The 20,778-nt window shown below is 35.8% G+C and overlaps 1 protein-coding gene across 1 annotated transcript in view; it reads left to right on the forward strand.

The window, feature by feature from the left end:
• The window catches only part of LOC145668666 (PAT complex subunit CCDC47), a 52,947-nt gene that overhangs the window by 18,087 nt on the left and 14,082 nt on the right, over positions 1-20,778 (forward strand). The window contains exons 5-8 of the mRNA XM_081736721.1: positions 1,605-1,729; positions 4,890-5,048; positions 11,160-11,350; positions 18,578-18,746. Of these exons, the coding sequence (XP_081592847.1) occupies positions 1,605-1,729; positions 4,890-5,048; positions 11,160-11,350; positions 18,578-18,746 (644 nt within the window). The remainder of the gene's footprint in view (positions 1-1,604; positions 1,730-4,889; positions 5,049-11,159; positions 11,351-18,577; positions 18,747-20,778) is intronic.

Below are 20,778 nucleotides of genomic sequence, written 5' to 3' on the forward strand. Positions count from 1 at the left end.
TAGTAGAAAACGTGAGACCAATTTAGTAATAATGATTTAGTCGTAAAGAAATGTAAGTTCGTGAGTTGTGTGATTCGCCATGCAATCCGTGGAGGGATCGAATACTGTGTATATGGATAATAGTTAATACGTTTCGCACTTCCTTTATAACATGTCCTCTAAAATTAAAAATTTCCAATCTCGGTTATTCTTATTACTACCTTTTGCAACAGAATGGAATTATTCTCAAACACATCATATCACTTTTTAAAATATCATCTCGCATATTTTGTGTGCAAGTCCGAAGAATGGTAAATTCAAAAATCTTGAAAATTAAGTTTTTTCTTCTTTTGGTGTTTCTTCGTATAAAACATTTAGTTCTATGTTGTACTGAAAAGGATTGACTCCTTTTGCTTGAGAAAACTGCTTGGCACCAATTTCTAGAATCCAGTAGATTTTAATATTTGTGAATACCACACTTACGATTATGTTGTTGAGCATACCATGAATGTCACTATATGACTCAGAGCATAAGCGAGAGACGTTAAAACTTAAAACAAGAAATAGAAAATTAGTTCGATTTGTGCTTTGTGTCTAATAAAAGTCCAAATAGGCTACGGTGGATCAGTAATAGAGGCTGCGGTGGACCTTCGGCACGTAAGGTCCCTGATTCAATCCTATCCTCCGCCAAGTGATGAACAAATACCGTGTGCGTCGGTTTTCATGGAGTTCTCCCACTTCATTCCACTATTATCTATCTGATCATCACTGTCTCCCTTAGCCTCGCTGAGTAATCGTGGGACGTTAAACTCAAATAAATAAGAAAATTAATTAAAAACGTCGATTTTTAATTTTAATGTTCGTTGTGATTATTGAAGATGGATCTTCTGTTTTGTGTTTCCAGTTCGTGTCCGATGTAGATGAGATTCTGCACTGTAATCAAATCTTGACACAATTTTAGATTGCAAAAGCCTTTCCTTCATTGTGAGTTACTCATGAAATTGAGTGGCGGTTGAAAAGTTTTTTTTTTTTTTTTTTCTGGACGACTTAAATTCTTAATACTATGATATTAAGGAAGTGCTACTTGGAACAAAATAGTTAAGATAGTCCGATTACTAAAATATGAAATATTATAATAACAGGAACTAAATCTGAGCAATTGGACAAATGATGGGAAAATTGGTGGTTTTCTGTGCTTATCGATTGAAAAATACCAAGAAGAACAAAATGAGCATCGTCACATGATGGTATTAAAAAAAAAGTAAACACGAGATTAAAACATAGAAGATGAATTCTGCCTAGCATATGCTTTTGTAAATACTGTTTAACAAATTAATTGGTTGTCATGAGACGGTGCTTCTTTTATTGTTTGATTTTTCCAGTTTGCTTTAGGTTTTAACTTTCTTTCTGAAGAAGATCCTTGATATGATTTAAATTAATACGGTGCATGCTTAGAAGAAATGTATTTCCCAATGAGTATCTGCATTATTATTATTATTATTGTAGTATTAGTCGTCGTCTATTTAAAGCATTCAACCTCGCTTACAGGACAGAAAGTTCAGGTATTAAATTATTAGGGTAAATAGGCCCTTTGAGTTTTAATAAATTAATATTTTCTTTGCCAGGTGACGACGGGAAAATGGAGATGGAAAATTGTGGACTCATTAAAGAATCAGAAAATATTTACACTTTGTGGTGTAGTGGTCGAACATGTTGTGAAGGCATGCTTGTTGAGTTGAAGTTTTTGAAGGTGAGTATCTAATGAAATGATCTCTCTATTGTCTGGTAAGTTAAGCATATATTAGAATGGAACCTAATTGCTGTTTGATAGTAATTGATTTTCCTAATAATTACATCGGTCATGAACAAGAAAATTCTCGTTACGGATCTTACTTAACTCTTCTGTTCACAATCATTACTAGAGTATTAAAACAAGAGAGAAAAAAAAAAAAAAAGCTTGTAATGATGATCTTAAAGACAGAATTTCCATCCATCGGTGGGAGTTTTCAAATGTAGTAACTTCGTTGACTGTGTATTTGATAAAATTTAAAGGAAAAATCGTGTCGGCTACAATACAACAGTGAAATAAATCTTGTACTTTTTATCTTGCGTCGGCAAGTCAAATAGCGAAATGTATTAGCTGGAACTCGGCAACTTCTTCAAGTAAGTCATATTTTTATGGAAACTCAATGGCTTTCTTATTGTAAATTGGAAAAGTTTCTTTGAAGTCTAAAAGAGCAAACATACAGGGGTTGGACAAAAAATCTAAAACGTTTGCAAAAGTGTGAAAATCATATCTAGTATAGTGTGGGGCCTTCTTTTGCGTCCAAAACAGCTTGGATCCGACGTGGAATGGACGTATACAGCTCCTGAATCGTGATGTGTGGAATTTTGTACCATTGTTCCTCCAAAACATGCTCCAGTTCCTTAAGGGATGCTGGTGGAGGGTAATGAGACCGAACACGCCTTTCTGACACTTGTCAGATCACAATGGCTCAATGATGTTCAGATCTGGTGATTGTGGGACCCAGGGGAGGTGTGATAGCTCCTAGTCATGCTCCTCAAACGTGGGAACAGGGTGCCAGATCATCTTGGTAGATGCAATCACCATCAGGGAACAATATTTGGGCCATGGGTAGAACCTGGTCCCCCAAAATGTCCTCATACGCCTTAGCATTCATCATTCCATGCAGGGCTATGATGGGACCTGCGGAAAACCACGATATCACTGCCCATACTGTAACAGAACCACCCCCATGCTTTACAGTTGGGAGCAGACAGTCTGTATCATAGGCCTGCGACGGTGTTCTCCATACGTAAACACGACCGGTTGTTGGAAACAAGGTGAAGGTCGATTCATCGGACCACATTACGTGTTTCCTCTGCTCATGAGTCCACGCCTTGTGGTCCTTGCACCACTGGATACGCCTCTTTGCATTTACTGCTTTGACCAGGGGTTTTGCGATAGCGGCCTTGCCATGAATTTTCATTTTATGAAGTTTCCGTCGCACTTTTTTCGATGAAACCGGGTTCTGTAGGCCGGAATTGAGTTCAGACGTAATTTTCATTGCAGTGGTCTTCTTAGCTGCTACAATCCGTTTTAATGCCCTCCGGTACCTATCTGACAGGATTGTCTTTCGACCACTGTTGTGCTTTGCAGGCAGTGCATGGTCGTTTGCCCATGAATTGTGTATGCCCTCGTGGCATTGGACACAGTGCCTTCGATACTCCCACAATGTTCGCTACTGTTGCCACTGAAGCTCAAACCAGACGGGCACCAACGATCATGCCTCTTTGGAAGTCTGTCAGGTCGCCCATTTTACCGCACCACTTTCACACCACGACACTCACAGGTGAACGGGTTACTGCTGACGGAAGAGGAAGGTCCACATGACACATTGAGAACAAAAAAACTATCGGCAACCGCAACACGCGTTGTACAGTGGAAGGCCAAACTTACGTGTCCAGTATGAAGTGTTTTTAGTTTTTTTGGTCTACCGCCTGTAAGTTTCGCTTATATGTAATTATTTTAAAAATTGGTTGTATGGATCTACCTTTTCATCGTGTCTTTAAGTTTTCCTGTACGATTTCTCTTAAAAACCTTTTAAACTCGTAAAGACGCAATAAAAAGGTAGCTCCATATAAAATATGAAATAAAGTTATTTTATATGGAACTACCTTTTTATTGCGATGAAAACCTTAATAAAAGTAGATCCATACTGCTATATTTTAAAAATGTGCCAATTACAGTTACAGAAAAACAAAGGATGTTTGAAAACAAAGTTATTTGGCTGCAAAAACAGAACCATAGCATTAAGAAATAGTGGATTGGAAAGTACAGGGGGGGGGGAGTACATGCTTCATTATTGTTTTCTTTAGTTAGTATAATCAGCGTCTTGCGTAAAATCCAAAATGATTTATTTTCAGTCAATAGTCCTCCTGTGTAACAATATACAATATACAAAATGTTGGATAATATCAAAAGCTTACCTATTAATATTTTGCAATTTGTTTCCCTTTCTCAGTTGAAGATGGACATCCAGTTTCACTCTTCTTGATTCAGTTGTAAATTCCTTTTAGTGCACTGAGCGTTGAGGTTGCTCCGTAATGTGGGATAAGGAGGATAGATTGCACATTCGGTAGATGTGGTTCGTTAATACTTATTACACCTCTTGTCAGTACTATTTTTACACCGAGATTTTGGCGTGCTACTACATTAACCAAGCTGACAGTCACTATTTAAACTCCACGAAACACAATGCTCTAGGCCAGAAAACTTTCAGTATATAAGACAGAATACATTAAAGCAGATCAATAATCGCTATAATTCTATGTCATAAAATAAAATAATAGTAATAATAAATAAACAGCAATGCTTTAGTCATGTATCAAACTAACTGAAATACTTCTTTAATCTTTAAGCGAACACTTGCTAACGGATTCCTACCTTGCTAAAAAGATGAAAGACATGGGTTCCACTGTACGAAAGCGCTTGTGAGTCTTCTGCCACAACTTCTTCGAGTGCGTTAATGCGCTTATCCTCATCATGATAAACCAGAAGCCTCACTTCAATTCCATACCCAGTTGCATTCCTTCACTTTGAACTTCATTTATGATCACACACTTGACAGAAAATCAAACATAGGTATGTAATCACCTACAATTGCAAACTTCACGGCAATCTCCATTGTGGATCGTAGCGTGTGACACAAGTTCAAACAACATTCATAGTATTACTATATCGTAACCACTCCAAACTGCTACCATAAGTGACAGGATAGGAATAGATAGAATTTACGTAGGATTAAAGTTGGCTGTAAATATCAGCACTATTACAACTTCATGATAAGTGTTTGTGTGTGATGTGTGGGAAGGTGTATTATGATTTGATTTTATTTTCTTTCTTAAAGAGGCAAGACTTAGTGGCTGTGATCGCTCAAATGATGCGACCTGCTCATGATCAAGTTCATATCAAAGTGGACATGAACAAAGAAGATATGGATACATTTGTATTCTTTCTAGCGACAAAAAGGACAGCAATAAGACTTGTCAAAGACATGTATGACTTAGTAAGTATAAAATATTTCATCAGTTTGATGTTGGATACCGTATTTGCCCAAATATAAGTTACTGCCTTAGAATTCGAGGAGGGGAAAAATGAGTGAATTAGATTCAGAAAAAAAATTAGTTTATCATATATCTAATACTTGGAAAACAATGCACAAGACAGTTTGATGGGAATGTGGGATGTATGTAAGTATCAGTAGAGAGGGTTCAAAGTGAGAAGTCAGCGTCATTTTAAATGGTATGACGAATATGTAAAAGTCAATTTTTACATCGTAAAGATCGCAAATTTAAGGCATAGTTTAAATAGTTGGAGTTTGAATAACATGGTGGGTTATCTTTGGGCCAGTTCGGTATTATTTGTTTTTCTTCCTTCCTTTTCTTCCCTGTTGTGTATAGTAAGAGTATTGTATTACTTTGAATTATTGAAACTTGATTGTGTAGAAATACGTTGTGATTTCGTTTAAATAAAGTGGTATACTGGTATGTCTGAGAAATTTGTAGAGCGAGCGTTGAAACGCGTGAAGATTTCTCCTTCACATGAATTACATGCTGTGAGAAAAAAAAGGATATTTTTAGTTTAACGTTCAATTGTTATAAGTATCGGAGACGAAAATTGATCATAGGGAGCCAACTATTAGGTTACTACGGATGAAATGTCCGCCTCAGGTGCGTCATTTCCAAAGAAGAAAAAAAAATGCAATGCGTGGTTAATTATCGCAGCCTGAATCTACGATCCGAAGAAGTCCTCAACCTCACTTGACAGCATTGCACTGCCCAATGATCTCCTCCAAGAAATGGTCGAGATGCCGGAAGCAGTGGCAATCAGTGGAAGGGATATTGAGAATACGTTGGGTGAGAAAGGGTTTCGTACTGTAAATCATGGACAGCTCGCACCGTTCTTTGCGCGATATGTTGATGAGCAGTGTCGTGCAACATGATGATACCGTGTGTGTTGACCACTGCTGGGGACTCTATCTACGTTAATAGTTTCACGTCGCCTGAAAAAGTCACGATGGATCACTCCACCATATCAGCAACAACAACTTTTTCGGGTAGAGAGATGGTTTGGGAACCATCCGGGACATTATCCGCCATTGTGAAGTATACGTCACATACTCCAGCAGATACGTAAGAAGAATTCGGAAGTTTCTTGATCTGATTGCCCATAGGGTTGAGAAGATAGAGGTATATCTTCAGTAATTTCCTTTTTCAATTGAAGCTTTTCCGAGTTTAATTAATTGATATATGGAGGAAGACATTCTATTGTTCGTTTGTAGTAATCAGGGTTGATATGTTTAAAACAAAATGTTTAAAACAAGTGTTTAAAACATGTTTAAAACGAGGGCTGTTGTTTTATTCAGTTTGTTTTAAACGTTTTAAACAAATTGTTTTAAACGTGTTTTTTTTCGATGCTGGTTGGACATGTTTAAAACAACTAAAATATCAGATTGAAGAAGCTAATTTAATTTTCTAACAAACAACCCATCCTCTGCAGGGTTTGTGCATGGAGTAAATTACAAGCAGAGTTATATTCTTATTATAACAGCAATTACTGAACGAAATTCTGCACATCAGTGTGCTTATAACTAAACCAACAGAAGTTCAAGTGAAGTATTTGAACATTTCATGAGATATACACCATTGAAAAGCTTATGGACCACAAATTCCAACGAGATAATATGCGTGAAATTCCCGCCGTATTCGTAGAAAAAGAACAGACATAATAAAATCATTAAAAATATGAAAATATTGACTATGCGGGGCCCTGGCAACCCTTGCAGTTACCTGCGCTGACAAAATGATGCTAATGTGTAGGCCACATACTTGTGACAATAATATAAGAAATGGTAGCCATTGCGTAATGAATTCGTTTTATGTAGGAAATATTTTTTAAAAAAAATATGCGCAGAAAAACATTCATTGAATTAGACATTCTCTCCCCTCCCCCACTATAGTACCACGTCCATATGCAAATCATTTTTGCTGCACACATCATATATACGAACAAGAATTATGCTTCTAGACCACTTCAGTGAAATATATCTTGTGTTATACGGGACCGTCCCGAAAATAAATGTAAATTAACCAAATTTGACCCCCTGTTCCTCTATAAACAACAAGTACACATACAGGTTACTATCATGTAGGGGACTACTTCATTGCTTCACATACCAATTTTTATGGATGTACCACACAGAGGGGAGGAATACCCGCCAAAACCTGATGAAAAAAAAACTTCATCCTCCCTCTCTCGGCCGTACATACGTACCCCGTATATACATAAAATGCAAGTGACGGAAAGCTTTATCTCTCAAAAATACTTTGGTACCAAATCACCTTTCTAGCTTAATTAAGGACTGAGCTATTGATGTTTGTTGTAAAAATAAATGTAATTTACGTCAAAAAACTGAAACTTCAAAAATTGGCTAACTTTGTCCCCTCCCTGCTCCCCATAATAAGCAAGAAGTACAAATCAGGGTTGGCAAAAACCATGGTTTTTATTGAAAAAACAAAAAACCGTTATTTTGGCTTAAACCAGGTTCTTTTGGCTTAAATAATTTGCTCTATATATTCATATCATATATGGACAGAAATAGGTTTGTTTCGCCTTGATGTTATTATGCAACTACCGGGTTATGCTGGAAGGGATCACATAAGCTTAAAGCGGAATAAAAATCGTTTCTCGAGTTAACATCCGAGATAAATTGTCCTCCATTTGAACTCGGAACCAGGATTAATTGGCCACAAATGCGATACGTCTGCCGACTCACTCACGAAGGAATCCTGATAAAAATACGTTGTACTGATCTTTACATGCTTCTTAATATAACTGTCAAGAGTCATTTGAGAAGTACAAAAAGATAAACAGTTGCACAAGTGAAACCATTATACAGAATTACATATGGATAATTTCAAAGTACTACGGAGTACAGAAGAACTAATTTAGTTTGAGTTAGTTAACAGCAACTTTTATTGGTCCAAATTAAAGAAATACAACGACTTCATTTGCATATTAGTAAGAAAAGTGAATAAAGAGTCCACTTTGGCTCAGACTCATTTATACATAAATAAATACCAAAGAGACTTCTCATTTCACTAAATGTCTCTCGTGAGGTCTGACTCCCCCCCACACAAAAAGTACGGCATTTCGATGTATTTTATCAATAGTAAACATTGAAGCGAAACAATATTTAGAATTTTTCTTTGATTGCAATTAAATAAAAACAATAATAACAACTACAAAAAAATCACAAAACAAACATTTATAAACTTTATATATATATATATATATATATATATATATATATATATATATATAACTTGCTTATGCAGTATAATCTTTTTGAGTAATGAATGGGGAATTTAGGTCTGAATATAATACGAATAATATACGGGAGTGAAACGTGATAACTCACAAACGTGTGTTCATCAAAATTTTACAAACACTTACACTTTTAGGAACATTTTTCGTTTTTTGGTTTAAACCAGCCAACCCTGGTACAAATACACGATGTAACAATTTTTATGAATCTATCCCCCAAGAGGGGGAACGGCCCCCAAAAAACTGTTGAAAACAAAACAAAAAAAAACACGATATTTACCCTCCTCCCACATACATAAAATGCACACCAGGAAGGTTGCATCTTTGAGGAATAAATTGGTACCAAAACCATCTCTCAGCCTTAATTTGAGGTTTAAGACTGAGCCATTGAGGTTTAAAGCCCTGACACAGCAGTTGCGTCGATGGGAGTTTAAAGATGAAGAATGCAGACGACCAGTAGAACGTAACACGAAGAAACTAAACTACATATTCTGTGAACGGAGATCGGGAAAATCCCGATTTTTTCTCCGGAATTGAACATTTGGGCGGATCGAGATTAGGGAAGTTCCCGAAATTTGATCTAGCGGTTGAATATAGATGGCAAGCAGTACCTAAGAGTGTAAAAATGTAATATATATGCTTATGTAGATTATTGTTTTAAACAAAATAAACGTTTTAAACATGTTTTTTTCTTGTTTAAAACAAAGTACTTTGTTTTAAACGTTAAAAACGTTTTAAACAAAAAAAACATGTTTTAAACATAAAAAACGTTTTTTATGATTTTTTTTTTAAAAAAAAACATGTTTTTTTTCAACCCTGGTAGTAATACACGAATATGTACTTCAAAAACAAGAAGAATTCGGAAGTTTCTTGATCTGATTGCCCATAGGGTTGAGAAGATAGAGGTATATCTTCAGTAATTTCCTTTTTCAATTGAAGCTTTTCCGAGTTTAATTAATTGATATATGGAGGAAGACATTCTATTGTTCGTTTGTACCAATACACGAATATGTACTTCAAAAACAGGGAATGTAGTCCATTGTTTTTTATTCCAAATTAGTTGAAATGTCCGTTCTTTGCACACGGAGAATTAGGTTTATGGAACATATTTGGGTCTGTTCTCACCCTTAGGATACGCATATCAATGAAAATGTAATTATAAAAGTTCCGTAAGATATACTGTTTTAACAAATTTTGAATCCCTTTCTCCCTTATGATACGTCCTTTAAGCAAAGTTACATGGCAGAATCCCAGCTTGAGGTAGGTACTAACTTCGTTGAAAAACTCATTTCAAATTGCTTAACCTTTTCCCCTTGACGCTGTCACAAATAACAGGTAACGTCTATTTTAATGTGAAGAAATTACAGTAAATGCCCTTCTTCATTTAAACCGAAAATTTTTTAAACAGAAGAGACTTGTGCTTTTTTTATGAGGAGTTGAAATACATCGACTTTCATCTTCCTAACTTGACGGGCTCGTCATATCCTATATATATATATATATATATATATATATATATATATATATATATATATATATATATATATATATATATATATATATATATATATATATATATATTCATAAATTTTGAACCCTCTGCCAACATCTCCTAGGATGCATCCTTAAATCAAAGCAATATGATGAAACACAACTCAAGGAAGGAACTAATTATGTTCAAAAATTAATTTCAAACTGTTTAGTCGTTTCCCCTGATGCGATCACGAATAACAAGTAACATCGCTTTCCAATTTAAAGAAAGACATTATAGAAAATTCCACCTCTTTAAACGAAAGTTTTCAATAATAATAATAATAATAATAATAATAATAAAAAAGCTGGTATGTGTATCTACTTACTTTTAATGAGAAGTTTATACATCAAGTTTCATTTTCCTAACATGATAGAATCGTGAGATAGTAAATTTTTCGGATAGATTTTAATCCTCTGTTCCCCCACTCCCTTCCAAATATGCAATTTAATTAGAGTAACATGATAAAAACTCAGTTCAAGGTACGTGATAACCACATAACTAAATTCATGTAAAACTGTTTAGCCGTTTCCTGCGATGCGATCACAAACAAGATCCTTTACATTGCTATATAATAGATTACAGTTGAACACTACTATATAATTTGATCGAACGCAAACAAAATTCGTTATGCATGATTCCCAAACATTTTGATTTTTCAGTGGTATTCTGTTCTGGTAACGATCTCTTCATAAATACATATTTAAAGCCAATTCTGAAACTAGGTCAAACACACAGTTGAAGAAAGTAATTATAATCGTATTAAGATTATTATTTCAGTCCAAGTTTTGAAGTAATCTTTGGGAAAGGGGCTTTTTTGTGTGGGTTTTACCCAAAGAAATCCCAATGGAGATTTTTGGACTGGGGAAAATTTCAACAAACCTGTCTACAATAAAATGGAAAATCTCATTTCCTCTTCTCTTCTTGTTAATTTTGAATACCATAATGTGAAAGGTTGTGTTTTTGTGTTATTTTTTTCCCCTGTAAGGTAGTGTGTTTAAGTTCTTTCCCTTCTGCCAAGGGAAGTAGAAAGAGTTATTCTTTTTCTCATCTAAAAGATGGCAAGGATTTTTAAAAGAAACAACTGTTCCTGTTTGTAAGATTGAAGATGAAAAGATTGATTTGTAAGGTTGAAAATGAAAAGATTTAATACTGTAAAAATATTGCATTCGCCAGTATCGAAGGGATTTTTAGAAGAAATAAAACTGTGTATTTATTCAATGCAATATATTTTACTAATAAATTATTAAAATCTTGTAGAGTATGTATTGTCCAGAGAAGAAGTCTGCGGAGAAGTTTGGTCTTCCCTCGAACTTCAGCTTGCATAGTGAAATGCCTGAAGCTTCGGCAGCCATTTTGGATTCTAGAGTTGTAGCAGTTCTCAATAAGTATGCAGAGCTAGTTGACTATATTCACTTCTCTGATCAGTTTTCTGGAGCTAAACAACCTGAGTAAGTTGGAATTAAATAGAGCTCGAACACTTCAATGATTGTATAAGAAATTTAACAGAACTAATTACAGCAGTAAACGTTAAGATGGATTATGAAAAATGGACTGCAATTTTATAGAATTTTACCTGAGATCTATATTCACTTATATGTTAGGAAGTAAAGAAATCAAGTCTTGTTCCCGCTATGTTTTTTTGTAACTTATTATGACCTGACTTTTGACGTGAAAATTGAAAATAAATCGGGATTGAAGTCCAAAGTATCATTTCTATTAGTGCTGTTGCAACACAATTCAGAATATATATACATACATAAAATATAGAATTCAGTGACCAGAAGTTTTTTTAACCCATTATTTGCAGATTTATTCTCCAGACAGTTATTTTTTTAAGTTTATGGAACAGTATTGGATTTGCATTGTGTATTGTCGGATTCTGTGTACTTAGAGTGTTAATTGAGCTATAATATAATCTGATACATCATTTATTATTATTAATAAACTGGCTGAGATGTCCCACTTCTTGTACGCTAGAAGATAAGACAAAAATAAGACATATATACAATCTTTCGTCAAGTTGCACCGGGAATAAGTTCAAGCTTATTGAAGTTCCAGTGCTAAAGTCCTCTCGTAGTACAGCGGTTCAAAAACCGCCTCCATATGTATAAAAGTGAATCAAATTTCGTGCTGTCATCCTAACAACCCAGAAGAAACGTGCAATCTAGAATTGACAGCTAGATATTTATGAAAATTAGTACCCTTACTAATTGTAAATCACTAATCATCGTGACGGTAGTCACTCTGTGCGGAAATACCTTGTTTACCTGCTATGTATAATCAAATACATATACCAAGCAGTGACCGAGTGAGGCTGTGCAGAGGTGTACCTCAAAAATGTCGGAAAAAGGCAAAAAATGAAAAATGTATGTAGGCAGGTAACCTGATTCCTACGGGAGGGGGACACGTGACCAAGAACACTGTCACACAAGCAGTGTTACCATCCCAACAAAAATTATAGTTTTTTCAAATAGAACGTAGATCATTTTATGGTAGAACAATTGCCATAAAACGTGAAAGAAAATAAGCCAAAGTTCGGTTATCAGTATTGCCAAATTAGGAAGATATGAGGCTGTGTAAAGTTAAGAAATTATGGGGTTCGTACAGAGAAACGAACAAATGCACAACAAGACTGCAGAAGGAATAAATGTACAATAGGGACTAAACCACAGCATCTAGTAACTAACGAGCTTGATATTCATATCGAATGTGCGGCTAGGGCGAGAAATGTACATATTTTGTCATACTATTTATGGCTTTTCTGTTGTATGTATTAGTGTTCTATGTTAAAATATTTTGTGTCTGTATATTACTGGTAACTGAATTTAGTGTGTTTTGTCTTCATCATTGTCTCACATGCTGACGTTTTCTATACTCTCGATTGACACCTATCACAGGTCATTAATCTTTGCGAATCGATTCTGACGTACTTGCTTGTCACAGATTTGTTACCTTTCGTGCCACAGCTTTTCAGTACTCTTTTCAGACGCTATACCGTCGTTTCTATAGTTTGAAAGGTCGTATGCAGGATTTATACAGTACGCCATAGGAATTGCTGAGCCACTGGAAAACTTGCTGTTCACATTTTCACATTATGTAACATGGGACTTCTTTCTACGGCTACTCTAACATGTGCCCTTTTTGTGTGGATCCTATATCAAGCCCGTTCATCACTGTATGCTGTGCATGCCATGTTTACTCCCTCTGTACATTCGATTCTTCTGCAGTCTTATTGTACATTTGTTCGTTTCTCTGTACGAACCCCATAATTTCTCAATTTTACAGCCTCATGTCTCCATGATTTGGTAACATTTGATAACCCAACTTGGGCTTATTTTCTTTCACGTTTTATGCCAATTGTTTTCATATCGTAAAATGGTCTACGTTCTATTTGTAAAACTGTAAGTTTGTGTTGGGATGACAACACTGCGTGTGTGACAATACTGTCGTGTTCTTGGTCACGTGCCCCCTCCCATAGGTATCAGGTTACCTACATAAATTTTTCATTTTCTGCCTATTTCTGGCGTTTTGGGGGTCTAACTCGGCACAGCCACATCTGGTCACTGCTTGGTATACAGGGTGACACATTTTAATCTTTCCACAGAAATATCTCGAAAACGGTTGAACATAAATGAACTAAAGAAAAACTCAAATAGGAAATACAATGGGGCAAATCGAATAGTGATGTCGCAGTGCTCCCCAGGGTTGCTCTTCAAGGGGGCCTACTTTAAAATTTTAAATGGAAACATGGAGCGAGTGATATGTCATTCGATAGATCTTTAAAAACTAAAAAGCGATGTAGCAAAAGATTTTTTCATGTCGGTCACCGTATTCAAAATAGGCGCCAAGATATGTTACCTGTATCAAGTAAACGTCCAGTAGCACTAATATGAAAACGGTTGAACATAAATGAACCAAATAAAAACTCAAACAGGAAAGCCATGAAGCAAATCGAATCATGTTGTCGCTATGTCCCCCAGGGCCTCCTTTCATGGGGTCTTAGGCCCAACTTAGAATTTTCTAAACGAAAATATGGGTCAAGTGATACCTCGTTCGATAGATCTTCATACACTAAACAGTGTTGTAGCAAAAGATTGTTTATATGGGTCACTGATTTCAAAATGGCCGCAAGAGATGGTGTCTGTATCAGATAAAACGTCCAGTACCACTGATATGAAGACGGTTGAATATAATAATGGATGAACAGAATAAAACTCCTATAGGAAATCACAAAGGGTGTTTATAATTCCACGGCTCGAATATGTTACAACAGAGAAGATGATGATTAGAGTTAAAGTGTCATAATGCAGAGGAGGAAATCTAATTCCTAGAAAATTATCTTTCCGATCTCTCTCCATAAGTGGGTGAAACGGGAATGAATGGTAAAATTTCAAATGAGAACCCCACTTTTACTTGCAAAAGGTATGGTTTATCTGAAACACTTAAGTGTACAAGTGACTGGTTCTTTAATGAACCAATATTGTGCTGACGACTTTTGAGCAAAATCAACGTTTGTACATATTGTTCTAAAATTGCATTGTTCGACAAATTGGTTTCGCATTTCAGTTGATTCATTTTTGCACAAATCATTGCCTGCAATCAAAATGGAAGGAACCATTTAACAAGAATTTTACCTACTTTTTTCCACTACAGACATCTCTCTGTACATATTCAGATAATTTTGTTGTGTAGATACAATTTGCAAAAACTAAGGTTCTCGTTTGCAATTACACCGTTCCTTCCCGTCCCGCTTCGCCCACTTAACGTTGGACCGATGATTTTCCAGGAATTAGACTTCCTCCTTTGCATTATGGCACTTTAACTCTCATCTTCTTCTCTATTGCATCATTTTCGAGCCGTGGAATTATAAACACCCTTTGTGATTTCCTATAGGAGTTTTATTCTGTTCATCCGCTATTATCTTCGACCGTTTTCATATCAGTGGTACTGGACGTTTTATCTGATACAGACGGCCAATTTGGAAACAGTGACCCATATGAACAATATTTTGCCACAAGGCTGTTTAGTGTATGAAGATCTATGAAACGAGATATCACGTGACACATATTTTCGTTTAAAATTTCTAAGTTGGACCTGGTCCCCCATGAAAGACGGCCCTGGGGGCACCGCGACAACATTATTCGATTTGCCTCATGGCTTTCCTATTTGAGTTTTTGTTTGGTTCATTTATGTTCAACCGTTTTCATATTAGTGCTACTGGACGTTTATCTGATACAGGTAACATATCTTGGCGCCCATTTTGAATACGGTGACCGACATGAAAAATATTTTGCCACATCGCTGTTTAGTTTTTAAAGATATATCGATGAGATGTCACTCGCCTCATGTTTCCATTTAAAATTTTAAAGTAGGGCCCCGGGCCTCCTTGAAGAGCGGCCCGGGGACACCGCGGCATCACAATTCGATTTGCCCCATGGTATTTCCTATTTGAGTTTTTGTTAGTTCACTTATGTTCAACCGTTTTCGAGATATTTCCGTGGAAAAATTAAAATGGGCCACCCTGTATATATTATACATAGCGGGTAAACAAGGAATTTCTGCACCGAGTGACTGTCACTACCTAGCTGTCATGGTTCGCATACATCCCTTGTAAGTTTAATATAAAAAATTACGTGCCTTTATGTGTAACAATTAAAAAATGACAACTCTTTTCACTTTTGTCATCTATCTTGAATTTATCTTTGTACTTCTTAAGTAATATTTCCAAACTTCAGTCAAATGAATTAAGTTATCCTGTTCTGTGTACCAAGTAACGTCCATATATGGTTTTTATGTGCAGTTATTGTTTAAAAAATCTCTTTTTCTTCCGACGTTCGCCTATTGAATTCGCCTCCCACCCCTTCTGGCAGGGATTTCCGAAATTTGTAGAGTGAATGAGTTTTTCATGTTCTACGGTTCAGGAAAAGCTAATCTGAGTCCGAACTTCATATTCTGTATGTCATTAAGATCCATATACCAATACCTGTGCCTTAGTGTCCAGAAGTCTACGGACAGTCTCTCATTGTGCTTTTGCCACATTGATTTCCCTTCCATCTCTTCGGAGTGGAATTTCCGAAAAATTGTAAGTGAATCTGATATTCCTTTACTTCGACTTTAGAAGTTCAACATTCCAAACTTCGTGCATATACATCTATTGGTTGAAATAAAAAGTAAAGCTTCCTGTTCCCTCACCGTTCTCAATATCGAATTTATTTTTGTGTTATCTAAAGCAAAGGGACAAAAGAGACGTTATTTTCCTAGAGGGGTTTCTGAAGTTTGGATTGGATGATTGTGAATCTAGTATTTTTGCCAATCAGGGAGTGTTTATAATAATGTAAAGAAATAGTAGAGGACCGCAGTCAGTACTGGACATGTCATCAACGACTGAGATTTAATGTGTTATCTCATAAATGTCAAGATGAAACACGCCAATTTTTGGAGAGAGGAAAAGCATTTTTGAGTGGGGTATAATTTCAAAGGAACGTGTGAAATAATATTATTATCGTTATTATATGCTAACGGATGATCATTCAATAAAAAAATTTATTACTAGTGTATATTAAATACTATAAAATATCCCATAGTGGACGGTAAGTTTGATTAGTTAACATATATTGGTAAGTTCGTGTACGCTTACAGGTTGTTGTTTGGTTCATATCAGACCGAATTAAGAACACCACTGCGAGTTGTGGAACGATGTGTCTGTTGTTGTGAACAGTAGTATATCTGAAGTTGTAGTTGGGTCATTGTCGTCAAATGGTGCCTAAATTAAATCGTTACGGTGCAGAGTATGTTATTGCTCTTTCTCATGTTCGTTTTTTGTGCATCTCATAGTGCAGCAGTGTCGGGAGAATAAATTCACACTGGAGGTGACTACTGCGAAACAGTCATCCACGGAAAGCAACAAGTAAAGGGTTCCAAAGAAGATAACAGTGCTGCAAGAAATCCGTCAATTGGTGTGCCAGGAAAATTCTCCGACCCAACGCGCGATGAACCAGCGATTTAATTTGGCCCCTTTAACTATGAATACAGTAATTTTTAAGTGTCCCTTGCTGAGATGCATCCGTAGGGCCTGCATAAGCCACCTGCTCCCGCGCCACAGTGCACAACGAAAAACGAACTGAAGTAAACTGTATGGAATGCGCGTGGCAGAGTCCAAATGGAAGAAACGTTACAATGAATGAAAGAGCCGCTGCAACTTCGTTCTTCACCGCGTGGGATGTTGCTGATAAGCAAGTCTTATAAAAACGTGAAAGTGAATGCAGGATACTTCCAGGAATTCATTAAGACACGTATCATTGGGATCGAGTCCTACAATTGTACGGTGTGGTCACCGAACTAGGTGAAGACAAGGCTTCAAGTTATACCGCCAGATCATCTCTGCGTTTTTATCAGCATATGGATTAAAAATTATGAATTCATATCATTCCTTTCAAGACATTCCTGTGAAAAGCTTCGATACCAATCCAATTGATTTTTGAGGCTTTGGCCTATTGAAAATACGTTTGCAACATCGGTGTCCGCGCACCCTCGCTGATCTCTTGAAAGCTTGAAGGAAGGAGTGGGACCGAATTCCCTTGCCCGTGCCTCACCGCAGTTCGCTCTGGAGGACTTCGATGTTGGGCGATAGTCCACATTGCTGGAGATTCAATATAACACCATCGGTGTTGGCGGAATACCCCTCCAAATCGGCCCGATGTAAACTGAACAACCTTCTGTAATTAATTGCAGTCATTAGAAACACGATTGTAATTAGTGTCAGACCGTGTAAAGTAGTTTTAGTTATCATCAACAGATGTAATTTAGAAGCATATCTCTGGTACGTTGGTAGTGCACAGTATAGGGTTTGCGTTAAGCTTCTAACTGCTTTGGCGGTTTATTAGTGTATCTTTTTTATTGTTTTCTATACTTCTGATCTGAGGAAAGTTCATATGGCATAGAATAAACATTGTATAGTTTTAATTTATTGTGGTCAGTGATCTAGTATTTTAATCCTGTAAAAAGTCAATATGTGGAAAATTAATTTAGACGTGGAAATTGTTGTCTATATAATGAAGTCATAATACTTGTACTTAGTTCTTATGTACATGATATCAATACTGTTGCATACTCAATCTATTCCTCCGTCCCAGCTCCTTAATTTCGTGCCTTTTCAGGAACAAATAAAAAGAAAGAAAAAAAAACAGTCGATTCTATCACTGTTTGCTAGTTTAGTGATATGTAGGACAAGTATACTGAAGCCTGCCCTTGGGTAGAACAACAGTGAAGATAAGGTACTTAAGGATGTGAAATGAAATCTTTCAGTTTTTAGTTCCATGGTTATGTCCTGTAGGCTAAAGCTGATAAAAGATTAATGAAAGTGATTGATTATTTTTAAAAAATGATAAAATATAGGGGATTTCATTTTGAGGAAGTATGTTTAACATATCGGATCATCTGTCATTGCTTTCTGATTTTCTAGATTAAAGTTCACTCATTTTTAAGCTAGATTGTTACTTAACTTATGGTGCTGATGAATACCGAGTATTCTGTGCTGTACAGGAAGGCGAACATGTGACCACACGCGTTACGTACAAGTATTCTTATCTTTTGTGTACAAAGGAGTTTAATGTAATCTTTACCTTATAAATTTGTCTATTTGATATGGTATACATGATGAAGTGTTTAATTTTTAGGGAGAGTACGCCAACGAAGCTTCCAGAAACGAAAAAAGTTCTTTTATTTGGATTTAATGTGCCTGTGAAAGGTCGGCCTATTTCCGAAGCCATGGATCAGATGCGTCCATTGATGCAGTTAGTCTTTTATTGCATGGAAAAAGTAAAAAGATTCAGACTGAGCAAAGAGGTAAGTTTGTAATACTCATATAATACGTTTACGTAACCGTTAAAAATAAGTAACGTAAAATCTGGAGTTTTCTTTGACGTAGTATGTACTAGATTTAAAGAGTAATATTACGATTAAGGAAATCAGGGAAATTTTCGTTATAAATTGTAGTTACGTCATTAACCCTTTAATTGGTAAGCATTGATAGCATTACCATTAAAATATTTAGTCTGCTTTTATGGTTGAACCATGTCTCTTTGATCATAATTTCGTAATTTTTAAAGTATTTTTGTACTTTAGTTACAAAATACAGCGTTTATTTCAAAGCAATATTGCCATAAAATAGGTCTTGTGTATGGCTACTGAGCAGTATTGCCCTATTATGGTGAAATATCATAAGAATACTCTCAGTAATTACCAACAGTTTCGTTGAAATATTTTCCTACAGAGCAAGAAACCACAAATAAGAAGTAAATAATTAATAATAATAATAATAATAATAATAATAATAATAATAAAAAGAACTTTCTCGGAACGTAGGAGATAAAGCTTCTACAATACTAAATTTGACTGTCCCCTGTTGACGAAGATTAAAAGTATCTAAAGAAGTGACCCGCAAATCATGTATATGAATATTGTATGAAAGCAATAATGCCAATTAAATTATCACTGAAGTTACAATTCGTGCAGATAACGCAATAGAATGCGATGTTGCTTGAGAGCAACACTGCTCAATAAAGAGTTAATGATTTATTTCCATCTTCTGATGTTATATAATTTCCATTAAACCTAGAGTTTTCAGATGAAATCACTAAATAAGTTTTTAAAAATGAAAAATTCTAATGGAAAAATACACTTCTAATTAGGTAGTTAATCACTCAAGAGGTTGCTTCCCTGGCCCGCTAGCGATCCCGCAGTAGATATTTAAATTTGTACGTTGTTGCCTCCCTCTGTTCATTTCAGTTTAAGAATACAGTTATCATACCAGCAAAAACAAAATAGACAGTATGCAAGTTAAGTCAGAATTAAGCTACGGCGTGAGTACACACACGTCAAACCCACTATGCTTCGACTATCCCATGACGTGTCAACACGTCAAAGCGTTTGAGTGGTTGAAGGTTCATTTCTATATAGATTAGCATGAATTTTGAGTTTCCCGAGGTACATTTATTGTTGAGAACTGACAGAAGTTTACCATGTTCGATTTCTGAAAGTGTAATGTTGTTTATAAAAGTGTGTACTTTGTGGTGGACAAACACCGCGTGCGTGGGTTTTCTCGGGGTTCTCCCGTTTCCTCCCACTTTCTTCATTCCACCATTTCATTCATTCCTCATTATCACCGTCTCCTTTAGCCTAACCGGCATAAACGTGGGACGTAAAACTCAAAATTTCATTTCATTTTTTTATAAAAGTGTGTAGTTCATAAGTATTGCTACTGATCTAAACTTCAAGAGCCAGTATTCTGTAAGAAGAAACATTTTAGTATGTACTAATATTCAGCTTCAACCTGAGACTGCTTGAGTTCTAGATGGACCTACAAATTCATACAAATACAAGTGGAGCAGTTAAAGATATATTTTCAGTTCCTTGCAAGGAATTGTTGCAAGAAGGAAGAATATTTTTAGTTATTACAAGAAAGAACAAGAGCGTCAGTTTCGATCTAAAAAGACAACCGAAGTTCTCATTCATGTGAGCTTTTTAAACTGCTAGATATCTTTATTAATATAACCTGCTTAAAGTTCTGTCTTATAAATAAACTGAAAAGATATTCAGGTAGCCCTTCTCTATCCTGTTACGTATATATATATATACCTATGTTGTGGGTTGCAGTGAATAGAATTGCAAGTTATTGCAGTTACTTTGTAAAGCATCAAAGACTTAAGAAGAAAATAGCAGAAGAACATATCTTGTTCGCAAAAATTGCCACCTTCATTGGGTACCGGTGACACCTTACACTGGCACTAAAACCACTTGTACACTTAATACTTTTATTAACAGGAATACGTATCTTTGTTACACAGTGTATATATAATATATACGGAATATTTATACA

Source organism: Thermobia domestica, chromosome 13 (genome assembly GCF_964235325.1).
Source record: "Thermobia domestica chromosome 13, izTheDome1.hap1.1, whole genome shotgun sequence".
Lineage (NCBI taxonomy): Eukaryota > Metazoa > Arthropoda > Insecta > Zygentoma > Lepismatidae > Thermobia > Thermobia domestica.